The sequence below is a fragment of the Salmo trutta genome, chromosome 19, assembly GCF_901001165.1.
Source record: "Salmo trutta chromosome 19, fSalTru1.1, whole genome shotgun sequence".
In the NCBI taxonomy this organism is placed as follows: domain Eukaryota; kingdom Metazoa; phylum Chordata; class Actinopteri; order Salmoniformes; family Salmonidae; genus Salmo; species Salmo trutta.
Window position 1 is genome coordinate 35,740,352 of NC_042975.1, and position 20,284 is coordinate 35,760,635.

Below are 20,284 nucleotides of genomic sequence, written 5' to 3' on the forward strand. Positions count from 1 at the left end.
ATATTCACACAATTTAGCATTAGCATGACGTGGGTACCCAGTTGACTGAGATGCAATCTGACAATCCGGAGCTTGGGCTGGAGTTATTTTAGAAACATGGCCCACAAAAGCCTTCAGTGTTGCTATTCGTTAGTGTTAGCGCGGGATGGTGATAGGGGGTGGAGAAGGGGGCCGTGTGGAGTCTGCACGTTTAACACGTCTGTGGCTGTGGCCTGACCGCTGCAGCGCTACCTAACAGACCTCCTCTGGTCCATCAATCACTGCCTGTGCAGTCTGTGGTCCTCAGCAGCACGCTCTGCCTCAGTCAGACACTGGTTAGCACCTCGTTAACACACACAACAATAAAGCATTCCCTTTGCCTTCAGCTACACACTGAGGCAGCCTTACAATGACTGGGATTCATCGTGGAAAACAAAGAAGGACACTTGATGGAAGTAGAAGTAGTGCTTTAGTACAGAAGCAGAACCCAAACATGCAGACATGTTTTTCCAATGGTAGAATTATATGTTGAGTGATGGTCATGAGATTACTTTACCTTGTCGTTCTTCTCCTCCTCTTTCTCCTTCTCTCTCTCCTTGTCCTCCATCTTCTCGGAGGGCACCACCACCATGGTGAGCTTGCGGGCGATTTGCTTGGCCTCTGTGATTTCTCTCTTGTGCTCCTCTACAATGCTGGCATCCAGTGGCATCAGCTGGGAGGGCAAGACAGAGGACAGATCAGTCATATGTCAGGTCACACCTTACAGTACAATGCGATTCCATTTTCTTATTGGATCACCTGCTGCACAATCGGTCATTCACTGAGGACAAACAATGTTAGTCTTACACCTTATACAGTGCATTTGGAGAGTATTCATACCTCTTGACATTTTCCACATTTTGTTAAATTACAGCCTTATTCTAAAATGGATTACATTATGTCTCAATCTACACACAATACCCCAAAATGACAAAGCAAAAACAGTTTTGACATTTTTGCAAATGTATTAAAAATAAAAAACAGAAATACCTTATTTTCATAAGTATTCAGACCCTTTGCTATGAGACTCGAAATTGAGCTCAGTTGCATCGTGTTTCCATTGATAATCCTTGACATGTTTCTACTACTTGATTGGAGTCCACTGGTGGTAAATTCAATTGATTGGACATGATTTGGAAAGGCACACACCTGTCTATATAAGGTCCCACAGTTGACAGTGCATGTCAAAGTAAAAACCAAGCCATGAGGTCGAAGGAATTGTGTGTAGAGCTCCGAGACAGGATAGTGTCGAGGCACAGATCTGGGGAAGGGTACCAAAAAAATGTCTGCAGCATTTAATGTCCCCAAAAACACAGTGGCCTTCATCGTTCTTAAATGTTTAATTATTAATTTATTTACCCCCTTTATCTCCCCAATTGGTAGTTACAGTCTTGTCCATAGCTGCAACTCCCGTACGGATTCGGGAGAGGCAAAGGCCGAGAGCCATGCGTCCTCCGAAACACGACCCTGCCAAGCTGCACTGCTTCTTGACACACTGCTCGCTTAACTCGGAAGCCAGCCGCACCAATGTGTCAGAGTAAACACCGTCCAACTGGAGACCTTGTCAGCGTGCATGCGCCCGGCCCGCCACAGGAGTTGCTAGAGCGCGATGGGACAAGGACATCCCGGCCGGCCAAACCCTCCCCTAACCCGGACATCGCTGGGCCAATTGTGCGCCGCTTCATGGGTCCCAAGATTCAACTCTTTGGCCTGAATGCCAAGTGTCACGTCTGGGGGAACCTGGCACCATCCCTATGGAGAAGCATGGTGGTAGTAGCATCATGCTGTGGGGATGTTTTTCAGTGCAGGGACTAAGAGACTAGTCAGGATCAAGGGAAAGATGAACGGAGCAAAGTACAGAGAGATCCTTGATGAAAACCTGCTCCAGAGCACTCAGGACCTCAGACTGGGGCGACGCTTCACCTTCCAACAGGACAACAACCCTAAGCACACAGCCAAGACAATGCAGGAGTGGCTTTGGGACAAGTCTTTGAATGACCTTGAGTGGCCCAGCCAGAGCCCAGACTTGAACCCGATCAAACATCTCTGGAGAGACCTGAAAATAGCTGTGTAGCAACGCTCCCCATTCAACCTGAGACTATCTGCATGAGGCGTCATACCCAAGAAGACTTGAGGTTGTAATCGCTGCCAAAGGTGCTTCAACAAAGTACCGAGTAAAGGGTCTGAATACTTATGTAAATGTGATATTTCAGTTTGATAATTTTATTTGTATTTTATTGTAAACCTGTTTTTGCTTTGCCATTAAGGGGTATTATGTATACTGTAGAATGATGAGGGGGAAAATACGATTTAATACATTTTAGAACAAGGCTGTAACGTAATAAAATGTGGAAAAAGTCAAGGGGTCAGAATACTTTCCGAATGCACTGTATATAAAATGATATTTATATGTGAGACAAAGTGTGAGTTGAGAGATGCTTACGTGCACATAGAGGTCCTCCAGCTCGATGAGGTTGTGGTGGAGGAGGGCGGCAGCAATGTGGTAGAGTGACGTAGGGGTCTCTTCATTAGGCTCCTGGAGGAGAGGGACAGTCAGAGAATACTCATTATGTACTGAGGAACAGCTAACGGATGGGGGGGTCTAGTACAAATCAATATAGAAATTCACTCGGCTGTCCTTTGATCCCCAACTTGGAGCTAAAGTGTGTATTTCAGTGCCGGGCAGCATTACTATTCACATCTGGTCTGACTGCACCATTTTTCCTCATTTCTGCAGGTCAAGGGAGAATAGCTGGAGAAAATTCCAAACCTGGGCAAGACTTATGTTCTCATCAATAAGACCTCGAAGTCTTTTCATTTAAATTGTTTATGGATTTCTCTGCTTCTTGTGCAGGTAGCTCCTCACAAATACCCATTTGTACAGTTTCTATGCGGCAGGTTTCAGACAGGCTGCAGAGTGCAGACAGTCAATGTCCAGTGGGGAGTCTGCTCTCTCTCACCTGGTTGAACTTGAACTTGAAGCCCAGGATGTGGCAGAGGGTGAGGGGTTCACACATGTAGGACTTGATGAGGGGCAGGAAGAACTCATCCTGGTCAGAGCGACACTCGTACACCTCCAGGATGATGTCCAGAACGCGGTTGGGGTCCAGGTTGAAGCATCCTGCAGGGTGGAGACGGGGAAAGTGTACAAATGACATCCGAATAACTTGGGTACTAAATATGGAGATGTGTTACGTAAATCCTATTTGGGAGTCTAACTGGTTAGGTACTGTTTTTAAAAGATCTACAAATATTCACGTCCCAGGTAACATTTGAATCCTCAACTTAAACTGTAAAAAACACTTCTGCCAAAATTCTAATCTCCATTACTTTCAGGGCAGGTCACAAAAATGATTCATACCCGTCACAGAAAACACAGTAAGACAAAGAGTACCACAAGGGGCAGTTGTGTTTTGGCTGTAGAGAATGTGATGACAATGTAAAAAGACGAGGGGTTTCATACCTATCAGGGACTTGATGCTCTCTAGGACGACGTGGCTAGTGATGTTGCCTGAGAGGTCTTGGCCCAGCTCAGTGATCAGCTTGGCATAGCCCTCATTCTCTTCCCTGAGCAAGTTGAACTTCTGCTGCTTGTAACTAAGGGGACAGAGTTGAAAATAATATATAGGAGGCCACACACTGCACAACCATGAGACAAAATGTTAGGCCCACGTATGAATGCGATTGAAATGATTATTTATTGTGTCTCTAGTGTATTACAGGGTAATAGAACCATATTCGGACTGAATTACCATGTATTGCAACAAAGTAGTGTCTGAACAACAGCCTGAGAGAATATTAACAACTAAAGTAATGCAATTTATCTACATTCTGTGCTGACATAAATTACATTTGGCATTTATGGCAAAGCTCTCATCCTATAGTGTAAATAGTCACGTATTAAACACTACAGCCACAGGCAGTGAGATGGATAAAACAGGGATGGAGATGCAACCTTGGGTTAACAGCCTCTCCACCACAGTCAGCCCAGCTGAGTAACAGATGTGCCCTGACCTGTCCTGGGGATAACAGCAGCTAACCCCAGTGCTGGAGGGTGACTATGTGGGTTTTAACCTTTAACACTGTTTTTAATTTGGCTACTTGGACAGACCAATTTACTACGCTGTTGACCTTTTGACACCGAACATTACCAAATGTTTGTTTTTTACATATGAAAGTAAGTCACTGCTCCACTTACAATAGCTTGGTCTTGATTTTGACGATTTTCTGGTTGAACTGATGGGCTTGCTTTATGAGTCCTAGGGACTCCAGGGTCTCTGGGTCCAGTCTCTCCTTCAGGATGGCATCTGGCACAAATAACTGAAGAGAGGGCAGGAGGAAAACAAACAAGTGTCATATAAAGACTGGTAAATATATCTTATATGGTTATGAATGATAGCAAACTTAAAGCGCCAATCAGCAGTTGAAACAAAAACAAAGCGTTCTCCCGCCCGTTTCGGTAAAAAGCTGAGGGATGGGGCTGGAGAAATATAACTACTCTTAAATTCATAAGAGCTATGGATGCAAGTACTGACCATACATGATATCAAAATGTGAGTAAGACCTTTAAACAGGTCAACATTCACAAGGCCGCAGGTCCAGACGGATTACCAGGACGTGTACTCACGAGCATGCGCTAATCAAATGGCAAGTGTCTTCACTGACATTTTCAACCTCTCCCTGACCGAGTCTGTAATACCTATGTTTCCAGCAGACCACTATAGGTTTCGTGCCCAAGAAAGCCAAGGTAACCTGCCTAAATAACTACCACCCTATAGCACTCATGACTGTAGCCATGAAGTGCTTTGAAAGGTTGGTCATGGCTCACATCAACACTATCATCCCAGAAAACCTAAACCCACTACAATTCGCATACCGCCCCAACAGATCCACATATTACGCAATCTCTATTGCACTCCACTCTGCCCTTTCCCACCTGGACAAAACAGAATGCTGTTTGTTGACTACAGCTCAGCATTTGTGCCCTCAAAACGCATCACTAACCTAAGGACCCTGGGACTAAACGCCTCCCTCTGCAACTGGATCCTTGACTTCCTGACGGGCTGCCCCCAGGTGGTAAGGGTAGGCAACAACACATCTGCCACGCTGACACTCAATACAGGGGCCTAACAGGGGTGCATGCTTAGACCCTTCCTGTACGCCCTGTTCACTCTCTGGACACGCACGACTCCAACACCATCAATAAGTTTGCTGACGACACAACGGTGGTAGGCCTGACCACCGACGACGAGACAACTTATAGGGAGGAGGTCAGAGACCTGGCAGTGTGGTGCCATGAAAACAACCTCTCCCTCAACGTGAGCAAGACAAATAAGCTGATTGTGGACTACAGGAAAAGGTGGGCTGAGCACGCCCCCATTCACATCAATGGGGCTGTAGTGGAGCGGATAGAGAGCTTCAAGTTCCTTGGTGTCCACATCACTAACAAACTATCATGATTCAAACACAAAGAGTCATAGAGAGGGCACAACAACGCCTATTCCCCCTCAGGAGACTGAAAAGATTTGGCATGGGTCCTCAGATCCTCAAAAAGATATACAGCTGCACCATCGAGAGCATCCTGACTGGTTGCGTCACCGCTTGGTATGACAACTGCTCGGCATCCGTCCGCAAGTTGCTACCGAGGGTAGTACGTACGGCCCAGTACGCCACGCTTCCCGGGGCCACGCTTCCTGGGGCCAAGTTTTCTGCCATCCAGGACCTCATTACCAGACGTTTCAGATGCCCTAATCATTTTCAAAGACTCCAGTCATAGACTGTTCTCTCTGCTACCGCACGGCAAGCGGTACCGGAGCACCAAGTCTAGGTCCAAAAGGCTCCTTAACAGCTTACAGCCCTAAGCCATAAGACTTCTGAACAGTTAATCAAATGGTTACGTGGACTATTTTCATTGACCCATTTTTTACGCTGCTGCTACTCTCTGTTTATTATGTATGCATAGTCACTTTACCTCTACCTACATGTACATATTACCTCAATTACCTCAACTAACTTGTACCCCCGCACATTGACTCGTTGCCGGTACCCCTGTTTATAGCCTCGTTGTTATTTTAGTGTGTTATTTTTTACTTTCGTTTATTTAATTTGTTATAATTTTTTTTAGCAAACATTTTCTTTAAAAAAAACCTGCATTGTTGGTTAAGTGCTTGTAAGTATTTCACGGTAAGGTTTACACCTGTTGTATTCGACACGTGACAAATACAATTTGCGTTGATTTTGAAATGATAGTTTGAAACATGTTTTGAGGCTATATAATGTTTGTTTACATTTACTTTGTTTACAAACATTGGAGTAAAACAAGCTTATATATTTTGGATCTGATGGGATACAACAGTTGAACTAAGTTAATGAGGCATATATACAAGAATCAATGTCTACATACAGTATCATTCATAAGTTTTAGCAACTGCTGTTTGCACCTTTAACATTTGTGAAGAGAATCAAACATTACTATAATATTCTAAATTCAGAGCCAATTAAAATAAAATTGTTCTTATTTAAGATTGAAACAAATACCGTGTGTTTTGGCCTTACAATGACAAATACAACAGACAAAAGGTTGAGTTTTGTTTGAACAATACTACCACCTAGTGAAAGTTTGACATAATTTCATGATAACGTATTTTTGCTCCTTGCAGTAAAAACTTGAAATATACTTACCAGACATGCTCCCACTAGCTGGGTGTAATGGTCGCGTTTGTTTTTTTCCTCCAAAGAACTGGTCTCTATGTCTGTCAAAAATGTATTATTAAAACATAACATCATGATAACATTAGAGTAATTCGCCAACTGATTTTTTTTACATTTAGGCATACAATTGTAAATGACTGTCACAATATGCCCAAACTGAAGTTATACCCACCTAGAATACTGAAAACATCTGCTAAAATGGATGGCATGTCATCGCGCAGTTCCTGGAAATGAAGAAGAAACCAGAAGCATTCAAGACATATATTATTAAAAAAGGTAAATTCTCAATTACTTTTGTTTGCTGATAGAGAAGTTCCAGAAGTGTCATTTAGCTTTGTTTACAAGCAAAGCACAAGGTTCAGTCTGAGATTAATGAATTGGCTGGTCAGCAAAAGAAAACACTGTTTTCTTCTGGCACAGGTGCAAGTGTACCTTGTCTGCAGTAGTGGGAAAAGTGCCCAAACGTCATACTTGAGTAAAAGATACTTTAATAGAAAATGCCTCAAGTGAAAGTCACCCAGTAAAATACTACTCGAGTATAAGTCTAAAAGTATTTGCTTTTAAATATACTTAAGTATCAAAAGTAATTATAATTGATAAAATATACTGAGATATCAAAAGTAAAATTAAAAGTATACATCTTTTCAAATTCCTTATATTAAACAGGATCAGACAGAAGCATTTAATAAATGTTTCATTTATTTACGGATAGCCAGGGGCACACTCCAACATCATTTACAAATGAACCATGTGTTTAGTGAGATAGCCAGATCAGAGGCAGTAGGGATGACCAGGGATGTTCTCTTGATTCAGTGCATTCGAAAAGTATTCAGACCCCTTGACTTTTTCCACATTTTGTTACATTATAGCTTTATTCTAAAATTTATTAAATTAATTGTTTTCCTCATCGATCTACACACAACACCACATAACGACAAAGTGAAACAGGTTTTTAGAAAACTTTGCACATTTATTTAAAAAGACAATAACAGACATTTGTGCAGACGAGGGATATACATTTTATAATGAATTATACATCTTATTTATTGTCCTATCATTGGGAACTACATTTTTTAAATAAATAATACATCAAATGTATTTATACCCACCTGAACGACCAAGATACTAAGCAGAAGTCCTTATCTGTTTTATGGGCCTGCTGTAAGCGGCCTGTACGCAGCCAAAATGTGGTCAGAGACCTTCTAGAGCAGCACCGCCCCCTCAAGATTCTGAGCCTGCCTGGCAGGGTTGGTCCTGCAAAGCCAGAGCCCCTGATGGGAGAGCATAATATAAGGAAATTCTCAAAGCTGCTAATGAGAACCTTGATGACCTTGTACCTAGCCGGGGGGGATTCCGGTAGGGTGCCCCCACCCAGGCAGTGGCAGTGCTGGCAACACTAGCTGCAGTAACCCATGGGCAGGGGGTCACTCAGACATTCAGAGGGGGTATATTATTGTGGCCATGGTGGCACAAAATCAAAGGTCTGACTGCACAGAGATGCTTGGGAATATGGTCACAACGGGGGACCATGTGTGGGTGTATCAGGGGAACGGGATATATCTGACCTCTATCACCTAGGACGTGACAATGGTTAATCAAATCTCCCCATTTTTGCCTACTTTTTGCTCAGTTCTGCCTGCCTTCTCAAACAGCTGCAACTGTATATGCATTCGTAAATCAAGACCTTTCTTGAGTTGGGCTCTGGGATGGGCAACTGTTGAGAATCTGAGACTATGGTTGGTTGTGTGTGTGTGGGTAGTGTGTGTGTGTGCCACAACTGTTGCGAGGGAGTAAAAGATGTTAGGGACAATATAGGATGAATCACAATAATTGCTTGCCATAATGTAATTTTGGTAATGGTGAGACTGGTGAGATGTAAAAATCCTTTGCATAAACCACCTACATTACTACAAATATGAATAGCTAATTATGGAAAATAACAGGATTTTTAAATAAATTTTTTAAATGGCTCTATATATATATATATATATATATAAAATACAAATCGAGGTGAGGGCGATGGAAATGCGTTTGATCTGCTTCTGTTCTGTGGGTGGCACTATGTGTTCGTTTCGAAGGATGGGTCCCGGTCTCTCCGGGGCCATGGGATCCGGGGGGGGGGTCAGGGGTGGTCAGCCGGGCATTGGGATGACAACCCAACTCGGGATGACGAGTGGTTTTAGTGGGTGGAATAATGGGGACCAATTGGAGATTTACTTAGTAGCAACGCAAATATCATGGTACAGCTATATAGACACTATATAGACACTCAATCATCGTTGAGGTAGTATGTACACTAGACTCTATTATTATGGTGGGAGATTTTAATATGGTTGTAAATACCTCCATGGACGTCCAAGGAAAACACACTACAAACTATCCCCCTCACGCACTTAAGGAATTCATGAATGTCATGGATATATTGGAATTAGTGGATATATGGAGGCTTGAATACCCTGACCTAGTGAGATATACATGGCGGAGGCTTAATCAAGCTAGTCGTCTTGACTACTTTCTTATGTCATTCTCTCTAGCACCAAAAGTTTAAAAAGTGTTGATAGGGGACAGAATGTGGTCGAACCATCCCATAATTGGCATATATATTACTCTTACATAATTTCCACGTGGGCAAGGATATTGGAAATGTAATCAAAGCCTACTGGATATAAACATGTTTTTAACTAGGACAGAATAATTTATAACTGACTTTTTCCAACATAGGTACAGCCCTTATTGTATGGGACACTTTAGAGGCCATGAAATTCAGTACTCACTTATTAAACAAAAGCAATTTAGGTCAAGAGAGTCCATATTAACAAAGGAAATTGAATAACTAATAGTACAAATAGAAAGCAATAAAAACTGTACAATAGAGGCTGAGAATAAGTTAGAGGAAAAACAAAAAGAAATAGAGGAACTTATTCAAGAAAGATCCAGTGTAGAATATTATAAAAAATAAAGCGAACTGGATGGAATATGGGGGAAAATGCACCAAATTCCTTTTCCATCTTCAACATAGAAATGCTACCCCCAAAAAATATATTGAAACTTGTTACAAATGATGAAGTCACTCATGATTCAACAAACAATATTTTGAAAGAGGAAGTAAAGTACTTTAAGAATATGTTTTAATTTCAGTCTCCTCCATCTCCACTAACCGAAGCTAATTGTATGGATTGTTTTTCCCTATTAATGATGTAAATTTAACATCTGTACAGAAATACTCATGTGAATGCCAAATTAAAGAGGAGGAACTTCTTGATGCAATTAAAGCCTTTAAGTCCGGGAAAACTCCAGGGCTGGATGGCATACCAGTGGAAGTATACCAAACTTTTTTTGATATACTCTGAGGACCATTATTAGCATGTTTTAACCACTCCTATATAAAAACGGGAGATTATAGGGTTTGATTTCATTATTACTGAAACAGGATCCAAGTGGTATATATAAAGATGCAGTCCATTTAAAAAAAAAAAAAAAAATGGAGGCCTCTTACAATTCAGTGTTGTGATGCCAAAATTCTAGCTAAATGCTTGGCGCATAGAATTAAAAAGGTATTGTCAGAAATTATTCATCCTAATCAGACAGGTTTTTTACATGGACGATACATTGGAGATAATACAAGACAAGTACTGGAAACAATAGAATACTATGAAATATCGGGGAAACCAGGCCTGGTTTTCATAGCTGATTTTGAAAAGACTTTAGATAAAGTACGACTGGAGTTTATATATACATTTTGGAAAATCTCTTTTAAAAGTTATGTATAGTAACCTTAGGTGTAAAATATTAAATAATGGCTACATCTATGAAAGTTTTAAACTGTCAAGGAGTAAAACAAGGTTGTCCACTATCGGCATATCTATTTGTTATTGCCATCGAAATGTTAGCTGTTAAAATTAGATCCAACAATAATATTAAGGGATTAGAAATCCAGGGCTTAAAAACAAAGGTGTCATTGTACACTGATGATCCATGTTTTCTTTTAAAACCACAATTAGAATCACTCCACAGCCTCAGAGGATCTAGATACTTTTTCCAACTTCTCTGGATTAAAACCAAATTATTATAAGTATTACGTATTGGATCACAAAAAAAATGCAACTTTTACAATACCGTGTAGTTTACCAATAAAATGGTCTGACGGGGATGTGGACATACTCGGTATACATATCCCAAAAGAAAGACATTTTCATGGAAAGTTAGCAAAAATAGATCTTGCTACCATGGAAAGGAAAATACCTGTCTATTGGTGGAAAAATCTCCTTGATTAACTCTTTAGTCATATCACAGTTTACCTATTTGCTTATGGTTTTGTCTACACCTAGTGACCTGCTTTTTAACCTGTTGGGGATAGGGGGCAGTATTTGCACGGCCGGATAAAAAACGTACCCGATTTAATCTGGTTACTACTCCTGCCCAGTAACTAGAATATGCATATAATTGTTTGATTTGGATAGAAAACACCCTAAAGTTTCTAAAAGTGTTTGAATGGTGTCTGTGAGTATAACAGAACTCATTTGGCAGGCCAAAACCTGAGCAGATTCCAAACAGCAAGCGCTCTCTCTGACTTTTTCTTGGCCTTCTTGATCATCTCTAACCAAAACAGGGGATCTCTGGCATGACGTGACATTTTCTAACGCTCCCATAGGCTCTCAGAAGGCGCCAGAACGATGAATGGTGGCTTTGCAGGCCCTGGCTGAAAAACATTAGCGCATTTTGTAAGTGGTCGATCTGAGGACAATGAGACTGGAGGCGCGTGCACGAGCCGACACCATGTTTACTTTCTCTCTCTTTGAACGAAAACAACGACTCCCGGTCGGAATATTATCGCTTTTTAACAAGAAAAATAGCATAAAAATTGATTTTAAACAGCGTTTGACATGCTTCGAAGTACGGTAATGGAATATTTTGAATTTTTTTGTCACGAAACGCGTCGGGCGCGTCACCCTTCTTTACCCTTCGGATAGTGTCTTGAACGCACGAACAAAACGCCGCTATTTGGATATAACTATGGATTATTTGGAACCAAACCAACATTTGTTATTGAAGTAGAAGTCCTGGGAGTGCATTCTGACGAAGAACAGCAAAGGTAATCAAACTTTTCTAATAGTAAATCGGAGTTTGGTGAGTACCACACTTGGTGGGTGTCTACTCAGAATATTGCAAAATATGCTTTCACCGAAAAGCTATTTCAAAAAAAAAATCGGACATAGCGAGTGCGTAAAGGAGTTCTGTATCTATAATTCCTAAAATAATTGTTATGTTTTTTGTGAACGTTTATCGTGAGTAATTTAGTAAATTCACCGGAAGTGTTCGGTGGGAATGCTAGTCACATGCTAATGTAAAAAGCTGTTTTTTGATATAAATATGAACTTGATTGAATAAAACATGCATGTATTGGATAACATAATGTCCTAGGATTGTCATCTGATGAAGATCATCAAAGGTTAGTGCTGCATTTAGCTGTGGTTTGGGTTTATGTGACATTATATGCTAGCTTGAAAAATGGGTGTCTGATTATTTCTGGCTGGGTACTCTGCTGACATAATCTAATGTTTCGCTTTCGTTGTAAAGCCTTTTTGAAATCGGACAGTGTGGTTAGATTAACGAGAGTCTTGTCTTTAAAATGGTGTAAAATAGTCATATGTTTGAGAAATTGAAGTAATAGCATTTCTAAAGGTATTTGAATATCGCGCCACGGGCTTACACTGGCTGTTGAGTAGGTGGGCGTCCCACTGGCCCAGAGAGGTTAAATGATATAATCAAAAATCGTCAATTTTATTTGGAATGGCAAGCCAGACAAAATTAAAAGGGCCTATTTATATAACAAATATGAATTTGGGGGGCAGAAATGATTAAATATTAAAGCAGTAGACCTCTCACTAAAGGCATCAGTCGTACAAAAGTTATACTTAAATGCGAAATGATTCTCTAGTAAATTAGTACGAATGTCTCAACCCATGTTCAAGAATGGCCTTTTTCCCTTTATTCAGATTACAACTGCTCACTTTCGTTTATTTGAAATGAAACAATCTCCAAAATATCATTTTTAAACAAGCATTAGAGAGTTGGATGCAATTTCAGTTTAATCTACCTGAAAAGACAGAACAAATTATACAACAAATATTTTGGTTAAACTCTAATATACTAATTGATAAAAAAAAATAAAAAAAGTAAAATCTTTGTAAATGATATAAATATTACTGGTGGAGCTGTCACACATGCAGCTAACACAGACATATGGAAATGTCTGCTCTACCCAAAATTACAACCAACTAATTCCAGCATTACCACAAAAATGGAAGAGAAGTGGAAAAGCAAGGAACTTGTCTGTTGGCCCTGTATTATAGTCCAAAAATGGTTAAAGAAAATTGTGATAAACAAAAATATATACCAGTTTCATTTAAGGACAAAACAATTGACAGCTGTGCCATATAAATTGCAAAATAGTTGGTAAGAGATTTTCGATGTATCCATGGCACATGGTTTATGAATTGAAACGCAAAACGACGCAAGATTCAAAACTTTGAATTTTTCAATTATGCAAAATTCTTGCAACATATAGAATGTTATTTATATATATATATATATATATATATAGGGGATACAACTTTCCCAGCTCTGCAGATTTTGCTGCGAGGAGGCAGAGTCATTAGATTATTTCTTTTGGTATTATATAGCTCATTTTTGGTCACAGGTCCAAGAATGGCTGAAGAATTGCAACATTTACTTAGAACTAACGCTGCAGATAGCAATGCTGGGTTATTTGAAAAGTCATAGTCAATCAATCAATAATATAATTACTATTTTAGCAAAAATGTTTAATTTACAATCTGTAGAAGCTATGAGAATAGAAAGGTTCAGTACTTTTGTGAAGCATCATGGCAAATAGAAATCCAAAATGGATGGTGTTCAGAGATAGATGGGACGGTTGAACGGAGCTGAAGGGTGTGATTAATAACAACAAGATAAAAGGTAACAAAGGTTCAGACATTTTGTGAAATAGCATAGTTACAAATAGATATCAAACTGGATCGACATCAGAAATAGAGGAAGGCCAGGACTAAAAACAAAAAATAAAACTATTGTAAAATAGACTGTCTGTAAAATGTGTATAGTATGTATAAACTGAAGGTAGAAGCCTAAGTGTTATTGTTTATTAGTTTACTCCAATTGGGGGAGGGGTTGTAGGGTTCGCGGGGAATAATAAAGGTATATTAAAAAAAATATATGTGTATGTATGTATGTATGTATGTATGTATCTATCTATCTATGTACAGTTGAAGTCAGAAGTTTACATACACCTTAGCCAAATACATTTAAACTCAGTTTTCATCATTCCTGACATTTAATCCTAGTAAATATCAGTTAGGATCACCACTTTATTATAAGAATGTGAAATGTCAGAATAATAGTAGAGGGAATGATATATTTCAGCTTTTATTTATTTCATCACATTCCCAGTGGGTCAGAAGTCTACATACACTCAATTAGTATTTGGTAGCATTGCCTTTAAATTGTTTAACTTGGGTCAAACGTTTTGGGTAGCCTTCCACAAGCTTCCCACAATAAGCTGAGTGAATTATGGCCCATTCCTCTTGACAGAGCTGATGCAACTGAGTCAGGTTTGTAGGCCTCCTTGCTCGCACACGCTTTTTCAGTTCTGCCCACAAATTTTCTATGGGATTGAGGTCAGGGCTTTGTGATGGTCACTCCAATACCTTGACTTTGTTGTCCTTAAGCCATTTTGCCACAACTTTGGAAGTATTCTTGGGGTCATAGTCCATTTGGAAGACCCATTTGCGACCAAGCTTTAACTTCCTGACTGATGTCTTGAGATGTTGCTTCAATATATCCACATAATTTTCCATCCTCACGATGCCATCAATTTTGTGAAGTGCACCAGTCCCTCCTGCAGCAAAACACCCCCACAACATGATGCTGCCACCCCGTGCATCACGGTTGGGATGGTGTTCTTTGGCTTGCAAGCCTCCCCCTTTCTCCTCCAAACACAACGATGGTCATTATGACCAAACAGTTCTATTTTTGTTTCATCAAACCAGAGGACATTTCTCCAAAAAGCACAATCTTTGTCCCCATGTGCAGTTGCAAACAGTAGTCTGGCTTTTTTATTGCGGTTTTGGAGCAGTGGCTTCTTCCTTGCTGAGCGGCCTTTCAGGTTATGTCAATATAGGACTCGTTTTACTGTGGATATAGATACTTTTGTACCCGTTTCCTCCAGCATCTTAACAAGATCCTTTGCTGTTGTTCTGGGATTGACTTGCATTTTTTGCACCAAAGTACGTTCATCTCTAGGAGACACAACGCCTCTCCTTCCTGAACGGTATGACGGCTGCGTGGTCCCATGGTGTTTATACTTGCGTACTATTGTTTGTACAGGCGTTTGGAAATTGCTCCCAAGAATGAACCAGACTTGTGGAGGTCCACAAATTTTTTTTCTGAGGTCTTGGCTGATTTCTTTAGATTTCCCCATGATGTCAAGCAAAGAGCCACTGAGTTTGAAGGTAGGCCTTGAAATAAATCCACAGGTACACCTCCAATTGACTCAAATGATGTCAAAGCCATGACACCATTTTCTGGAATTTTCCAAGCTGTTTAAAGGCACAGTCAACTTATTGTATGTAAACTTCTGACCCACTGGAATTGTGACACAGTGAAATAATCTTTCTGTAAACAATTGTTGGAAAAATTACTTGTGTCATGCACAAAGTAGATGTCCTAACGGACTTGGCAAAACTATAGTTTGTTAACAAAACATTTGTGGATTGGTTGAAAAATGTGTTTTAATGACTCCAACCAAAGTGTATGTAAACTTCTGACTTCAACTGTATACACACACACACACAAATATATGGGGGATTGGAAATGATGCAATTACATTGATGGAAGCAACAATCTACTAAAGCTGATCCACCCCATAATTTCAAAAAATATATATATATTTTTTATAATTAAAATTTACAACAAGGCTGTAACATAACAACATTTTGAAAAAGTCAAGTGGCCTGATTACTTTCCGAAGGCACTGTATATCTACAAAAACAAGAGATGCTGGTTCTGTTGCCTGTTTGAGTGTTTGTTTAATAGCCTACTGATTTTTATTTTACCTTTATTTAACTAGGCAAATCAGTTAAGAACAAATTCTTATTTTCAATGACAGCCTAGGAACAGTGTTTTAACTGCCTTGTTCAGGGGCAGAACAACAGATTTTTACCTTGTCAGCTCAGGGAATCGATCATGCAACCTTTCAGTTACTAGTCCAACGCTCCAACCACTAGGCTACCTGCCGCCCCGATTCCGTGAGCACCAAGCCTCACACCACCACAACACGTCAGATAAATAATTTCACAAATTCTGCTGTTTTTAAAGCTTTGCTATGCTGTAATAAAGGCATTACACTTTTTTTCTCGTTAGAACATCCTCTCTGGTATTATTTATAATTTATGAAGTGTTGCTTACACTGTACCAAATTGTCAGAAAAATAACCCTCCTTTACTTGATCTCCTTATTGTTATTATTACTTATTATTATAATTATGACCATAATAGTTATGTCATTATAATTAGTAGGCTTAGTATAGAAGCCTTATATAACCACTTTCAAGCTGTAGGCCTAAGAGCGCATCCTGTTTAGTCCTTATATATTTCAATAGTTATATAGGCTACTGTATCAATCAATCATTCATTAATGTCATCACACAGCACATGAGTCATTCATGATTTGAAATGCAATCAAGCATTTTAGTTTTAAAATAAAGTGACCCTTGAATAATTAGCATTAAAAAAAAATAATTCCATCCCGGAAATAGTTGCTGTAACAAAGGCTTTACAAAAAATCGTTACAACAGCCTCTCTGGTACGCTTATAAATGTATTTAGTGTCGTTTATAATGTTCCAAAGGGTCAGAAAAATTATATTGTTATCAAACACCACATAATATGTACGCAGCGCTTGCTCCTTACCTTCTTTTTCTTGAACTACAGTATTTTCCACGAGTCACATTTATTCCACACATCTGACTTCCCCATTACCTCCTGAGCAACCAGTAAACATTCACCTGTTTCGAGTTTGTCACTTCCCTTGAATTCCATTTTGCTGTCAATGTTTTACAGTGATCGGAATTAGTTATAACTCATTTATTGATGTGATTATGATAGGCTATAGGTTAGGCCCTACTGGTCAGATGCATGCGATGCATACATGTTACGTATAGAGAGCAAGGGTTGAAGGAATAGTGAATGTTTTCCCTAAACAAATGAGGGATTAGTTATATAAACGCAACATATGTTGGTCCAGTACGCACAAAAAGCTTATTTCCCTCAAATTTTGTGCAAAATTTGTTTACATCCGTTAGTGACCATTTCTTTTTTGCCAAGATAATCCATCACCTGACAGGTGTGGCATATCAAGAAGCTGAATAAACAGCACAATCATTACACAGGTGCACCTTGTGCTGGGGGCAATAAAAAGCCACTAAAATGTGCAGTTTTGTCACAACACAGTGCCACAAATGTCTCAAGTTTTGAGGGACCGTGCAATTGGCATGCTGACTGCAGGAATGTTAATCTGAGGTGTTGCCCGAGAATTGAACATTCATTTCTCTACCATAAGGAACATTTAAACATTGTTTTAGAGAATCTGGTAGTTCGTCTAGTTGGCCTCACAACCTCAGAAAATGTGTAACTACGCCAGCCCAGGACCTCCACATACAGCTTCTTCACCTGCGGCATCGTCTGAGACCAGCCATCCGGACAGCTGATGAAACTGGGGGTTTGCATAACTGAAACATTTCTGCATAAACTGTAAGAAACCATATCAGGGTCTTGACCGAATTCCGTATGCAAATGCTCACCTTTGATGACCACTGACACACTGGAGTTTGCTCTTCACAGATGAAACCCGGTTTCAACTGTACCGGGCAGATGGCAACTGTGTGTATGGAGTTGTGTGGGCGAGCGGTTTGCTGATGTCAACGTTGTCCCATAGTGGCGGTGGGGTTATGGTATTGGCAGGCATAAGCTACAGATAACGAACACAATTGCATTTGATTGATGGCAATTTGAATGCACAGAGATACTGTGATGAGATACGGAAGACCTTTGTTGTGCCATTTATCTGCCGCCATCACCTCATGTTTCAGCATGATAATGCACGGCCCCATTTGGCAAGGATCTGTACACAATTCCTGGAAGTTGAAAATGTCCCAGTTCTTTCATGGCCTGCATACTCACCAGACATGTCACACATTGAACATATTTGGGATGCTCTGGAGCAACGTGTACAACAGCATGTTCCAGTTTCCACCAATATCCAGCAACTTCGCTCAGCCATTGAAGAGGAGTGGGACAACATTGCACAGTCCCACAATCAACAGCCTGATCAACTCTATGTGACGGAGATGTGTCACGCTGCATGAGGCAAATGGTAGTCACACCAGATATTGACTGGTTTTCTGATCCATGCCCCTACCTTTTTTAAGGTATCTGTCACCAACAGGTGCATATCTGTATTCCCAGTCATGTGAAATCCATAAATTAGGGCCTAAAGAATTTATTTCCTTATATGAACTCCAACTCTGTAAAATCTTTGAAATTGTTGCATGTTTCGTTTATATTTTGGTTCAGTCTATGTTGCAGCTTCAGCAACAAGGATGGCGCAATAAACACTGTTGATGTTCTGTGGTGGTCGCTGCAACAGGGAGGAGAGAGAGACAATGGGTGCTAGTCACACAGTCCCTCGCTGTCCTTTTTCTTTAACATAGCTCAGCAAGTTTTGATTAAAACACATCGGATATGTCTATAATTTCAACAAACTTTCTTTTTTTCGGGGAGTGCCCTAAAAATATATATTTCACAGCGGTTTAGATGATACAACGATTCTCTACACTATACTTGCTTGTTTTGTCACAAACTGAAATTATAAGTACTATTTGAATTTTAGTAACAAGGAAATGGCAGCACGATTTCTGTATAGTACATATTTACTAACCAGAAAATAAAAACTAAATACACATCACTCCAGATACTGTGCGAGTCAATGTTTTCACTAAAAGGACTATCGTATAGGCCACAAAATCCTCAAAACGCATGGCAGTTTTTTGGGGGGGATGACAGACATTGCAGACAATGAGAAGACTTCAACAAGGCCATACATACCATCATGTCACTGAGGACGCTAGCAGCGAGGTCCAGCTTGAAGTTCCCTTGTACAACATGCCAGCAGAGTTCATACAAAGCAGCCTGTATATCTAAAGAATGAAGGGAAGAGGCAAACGGGAAGAGAATTATTCCCAATACAATGTGTCAGTATTAGACCTACACACCAACAGTCAACCGAAGAGTTGTTGAGATATAAGCTTGGTATGATGCTATAAGCACATTAGATGACACCTGACATATAGAGAACCCGTCATTGAATGAATAGTACATCTTAATTTCATGCAGCAATTGTACTCAATTGTATCAAACCTAACTTGCATACTGTTCTTTCAAAAAGCACAGAGCGGTACATACCTTTTATTATGCTGTCATGATTGGTTTTGTCTGCAAGATTCTTACATAGTTGTACACTGAACAGAGAAGGGGAAAAGGTGACTTTATACTTTATATTAGCTAGTTTATTTTCAGTGACTAGTATACTAGTATTTTCAGTGAATAGTTATCTAAATGATCATAGCTGGTACAGTTAGTAGTAGTGTACAGTAGTATATGCATACATAATGTGTACAGTGTGTTGCAGACAGCCTAATGTCACTGCATATAATACTGTAACTAACAAGCGTTATTGTTTTATTAAGGACGCCATTTGGAGCATTTTTTTTTAAATTGTCAAAACTGGAATGTGCAGTTACTAGAGAGCTTGAAGACTAAATACTGACCAATGCCAACTGGTGTGCCCTTGAGCAAGGCACTTAACTCTAACTGCTCCTGTAAATCGGATAAGAGCGTCTGCTAAATGTCTAAAATATAATTCTAACTGTTGCAATTATTAAATCAGTTGAAATCGCTCCCATACTAGCTAACTCAGTCGACGACATGTTTTCAATTCAGTACCGTTAGCTATCTAGCTAGTTAGGGACTGCCATAATAATTACCATGATGATAGAAAATGTGTAGACAAAGTGATAGCTGCCTGGGAACCATGTATTACCTAAAATATCAGTAGCTTGCTTGTTAATCCATACAGGTGGTGGCTATTCTAAACAAAGTGGCTAACGAGCTAGCTTGCTAATGTTTTCGTGTAGCAAGAATCAGATGGTGGTGCCAGCATAATCAGCTTGCTGGGTATGCGTCGCTAGCTAGTTAGCTTATTATGTGATCACCAACTGCACGTTGTGTGATGCAGTAGCTAGCTCACTGTTCATGAAGTTATCTTACCAACTAGCTAGTTAGCTACATTGGGTCACTACTAGCTAACGTTATAATGTACAGGGTCAACTACCAGGCTAACCTGCATCATTAGCTGCTTAGCTAACGTTAACTAGTTAGCCTACTGGCTTTCATAGCAATAAGCTACTGTAGCTAGTTGCTTCG

The 20,284-nt window shown here is 40.0% G+C and overlaps 1 protein-coding gene across 2 annotated transcripts in view; it reads right to left on the reverse strand.

Moving 5' to 3' along the window:
• Positions 1–20,284, reverse strand: part of LOC115154455 (THO complex subunit 2) — a 69,954-nt gene that overhangs the window by 49,189 nt on the left and 481 nt on the right. For both annotated transcript variants that reach the window (XM_029700693.1, XM_029700692.1), the window contains exons 2-10: positions 19,265–19,320; positions 18,908–18,999; positions 6,902–6,953; positions 6,700–6,770; positions 4,217–4,338; positions 3,482–3,615; positions 2,979–3,139; positions 2,462–2,554; positions 536–691 (exon numbers count right to left, since the gene is read on the reverse strand). In XM_029700693.1, coding sequence (XP_029556553.1) covers positions 536–691; positions 2,462–2,554; positions 2,979–3,139; positions 3,482–3,615; positions 4,217–4,338; positions 6,700–6,770; positions 6,902–6,953; positions 18,908–18,999; positions 19,265–19,320 — 937 coding nt within the window. The remainder of the gene's footprint in view (positions 1–535; positions 692–2,461; positions 2,555–2,978; positions 3,140–3,481; positions 3,616–4,216; positions 4,339–6,699; positions 6,771–6,901; positions 6,954–18,907; positions 19,000–19,264; positions 19,321–20,284) is intronic.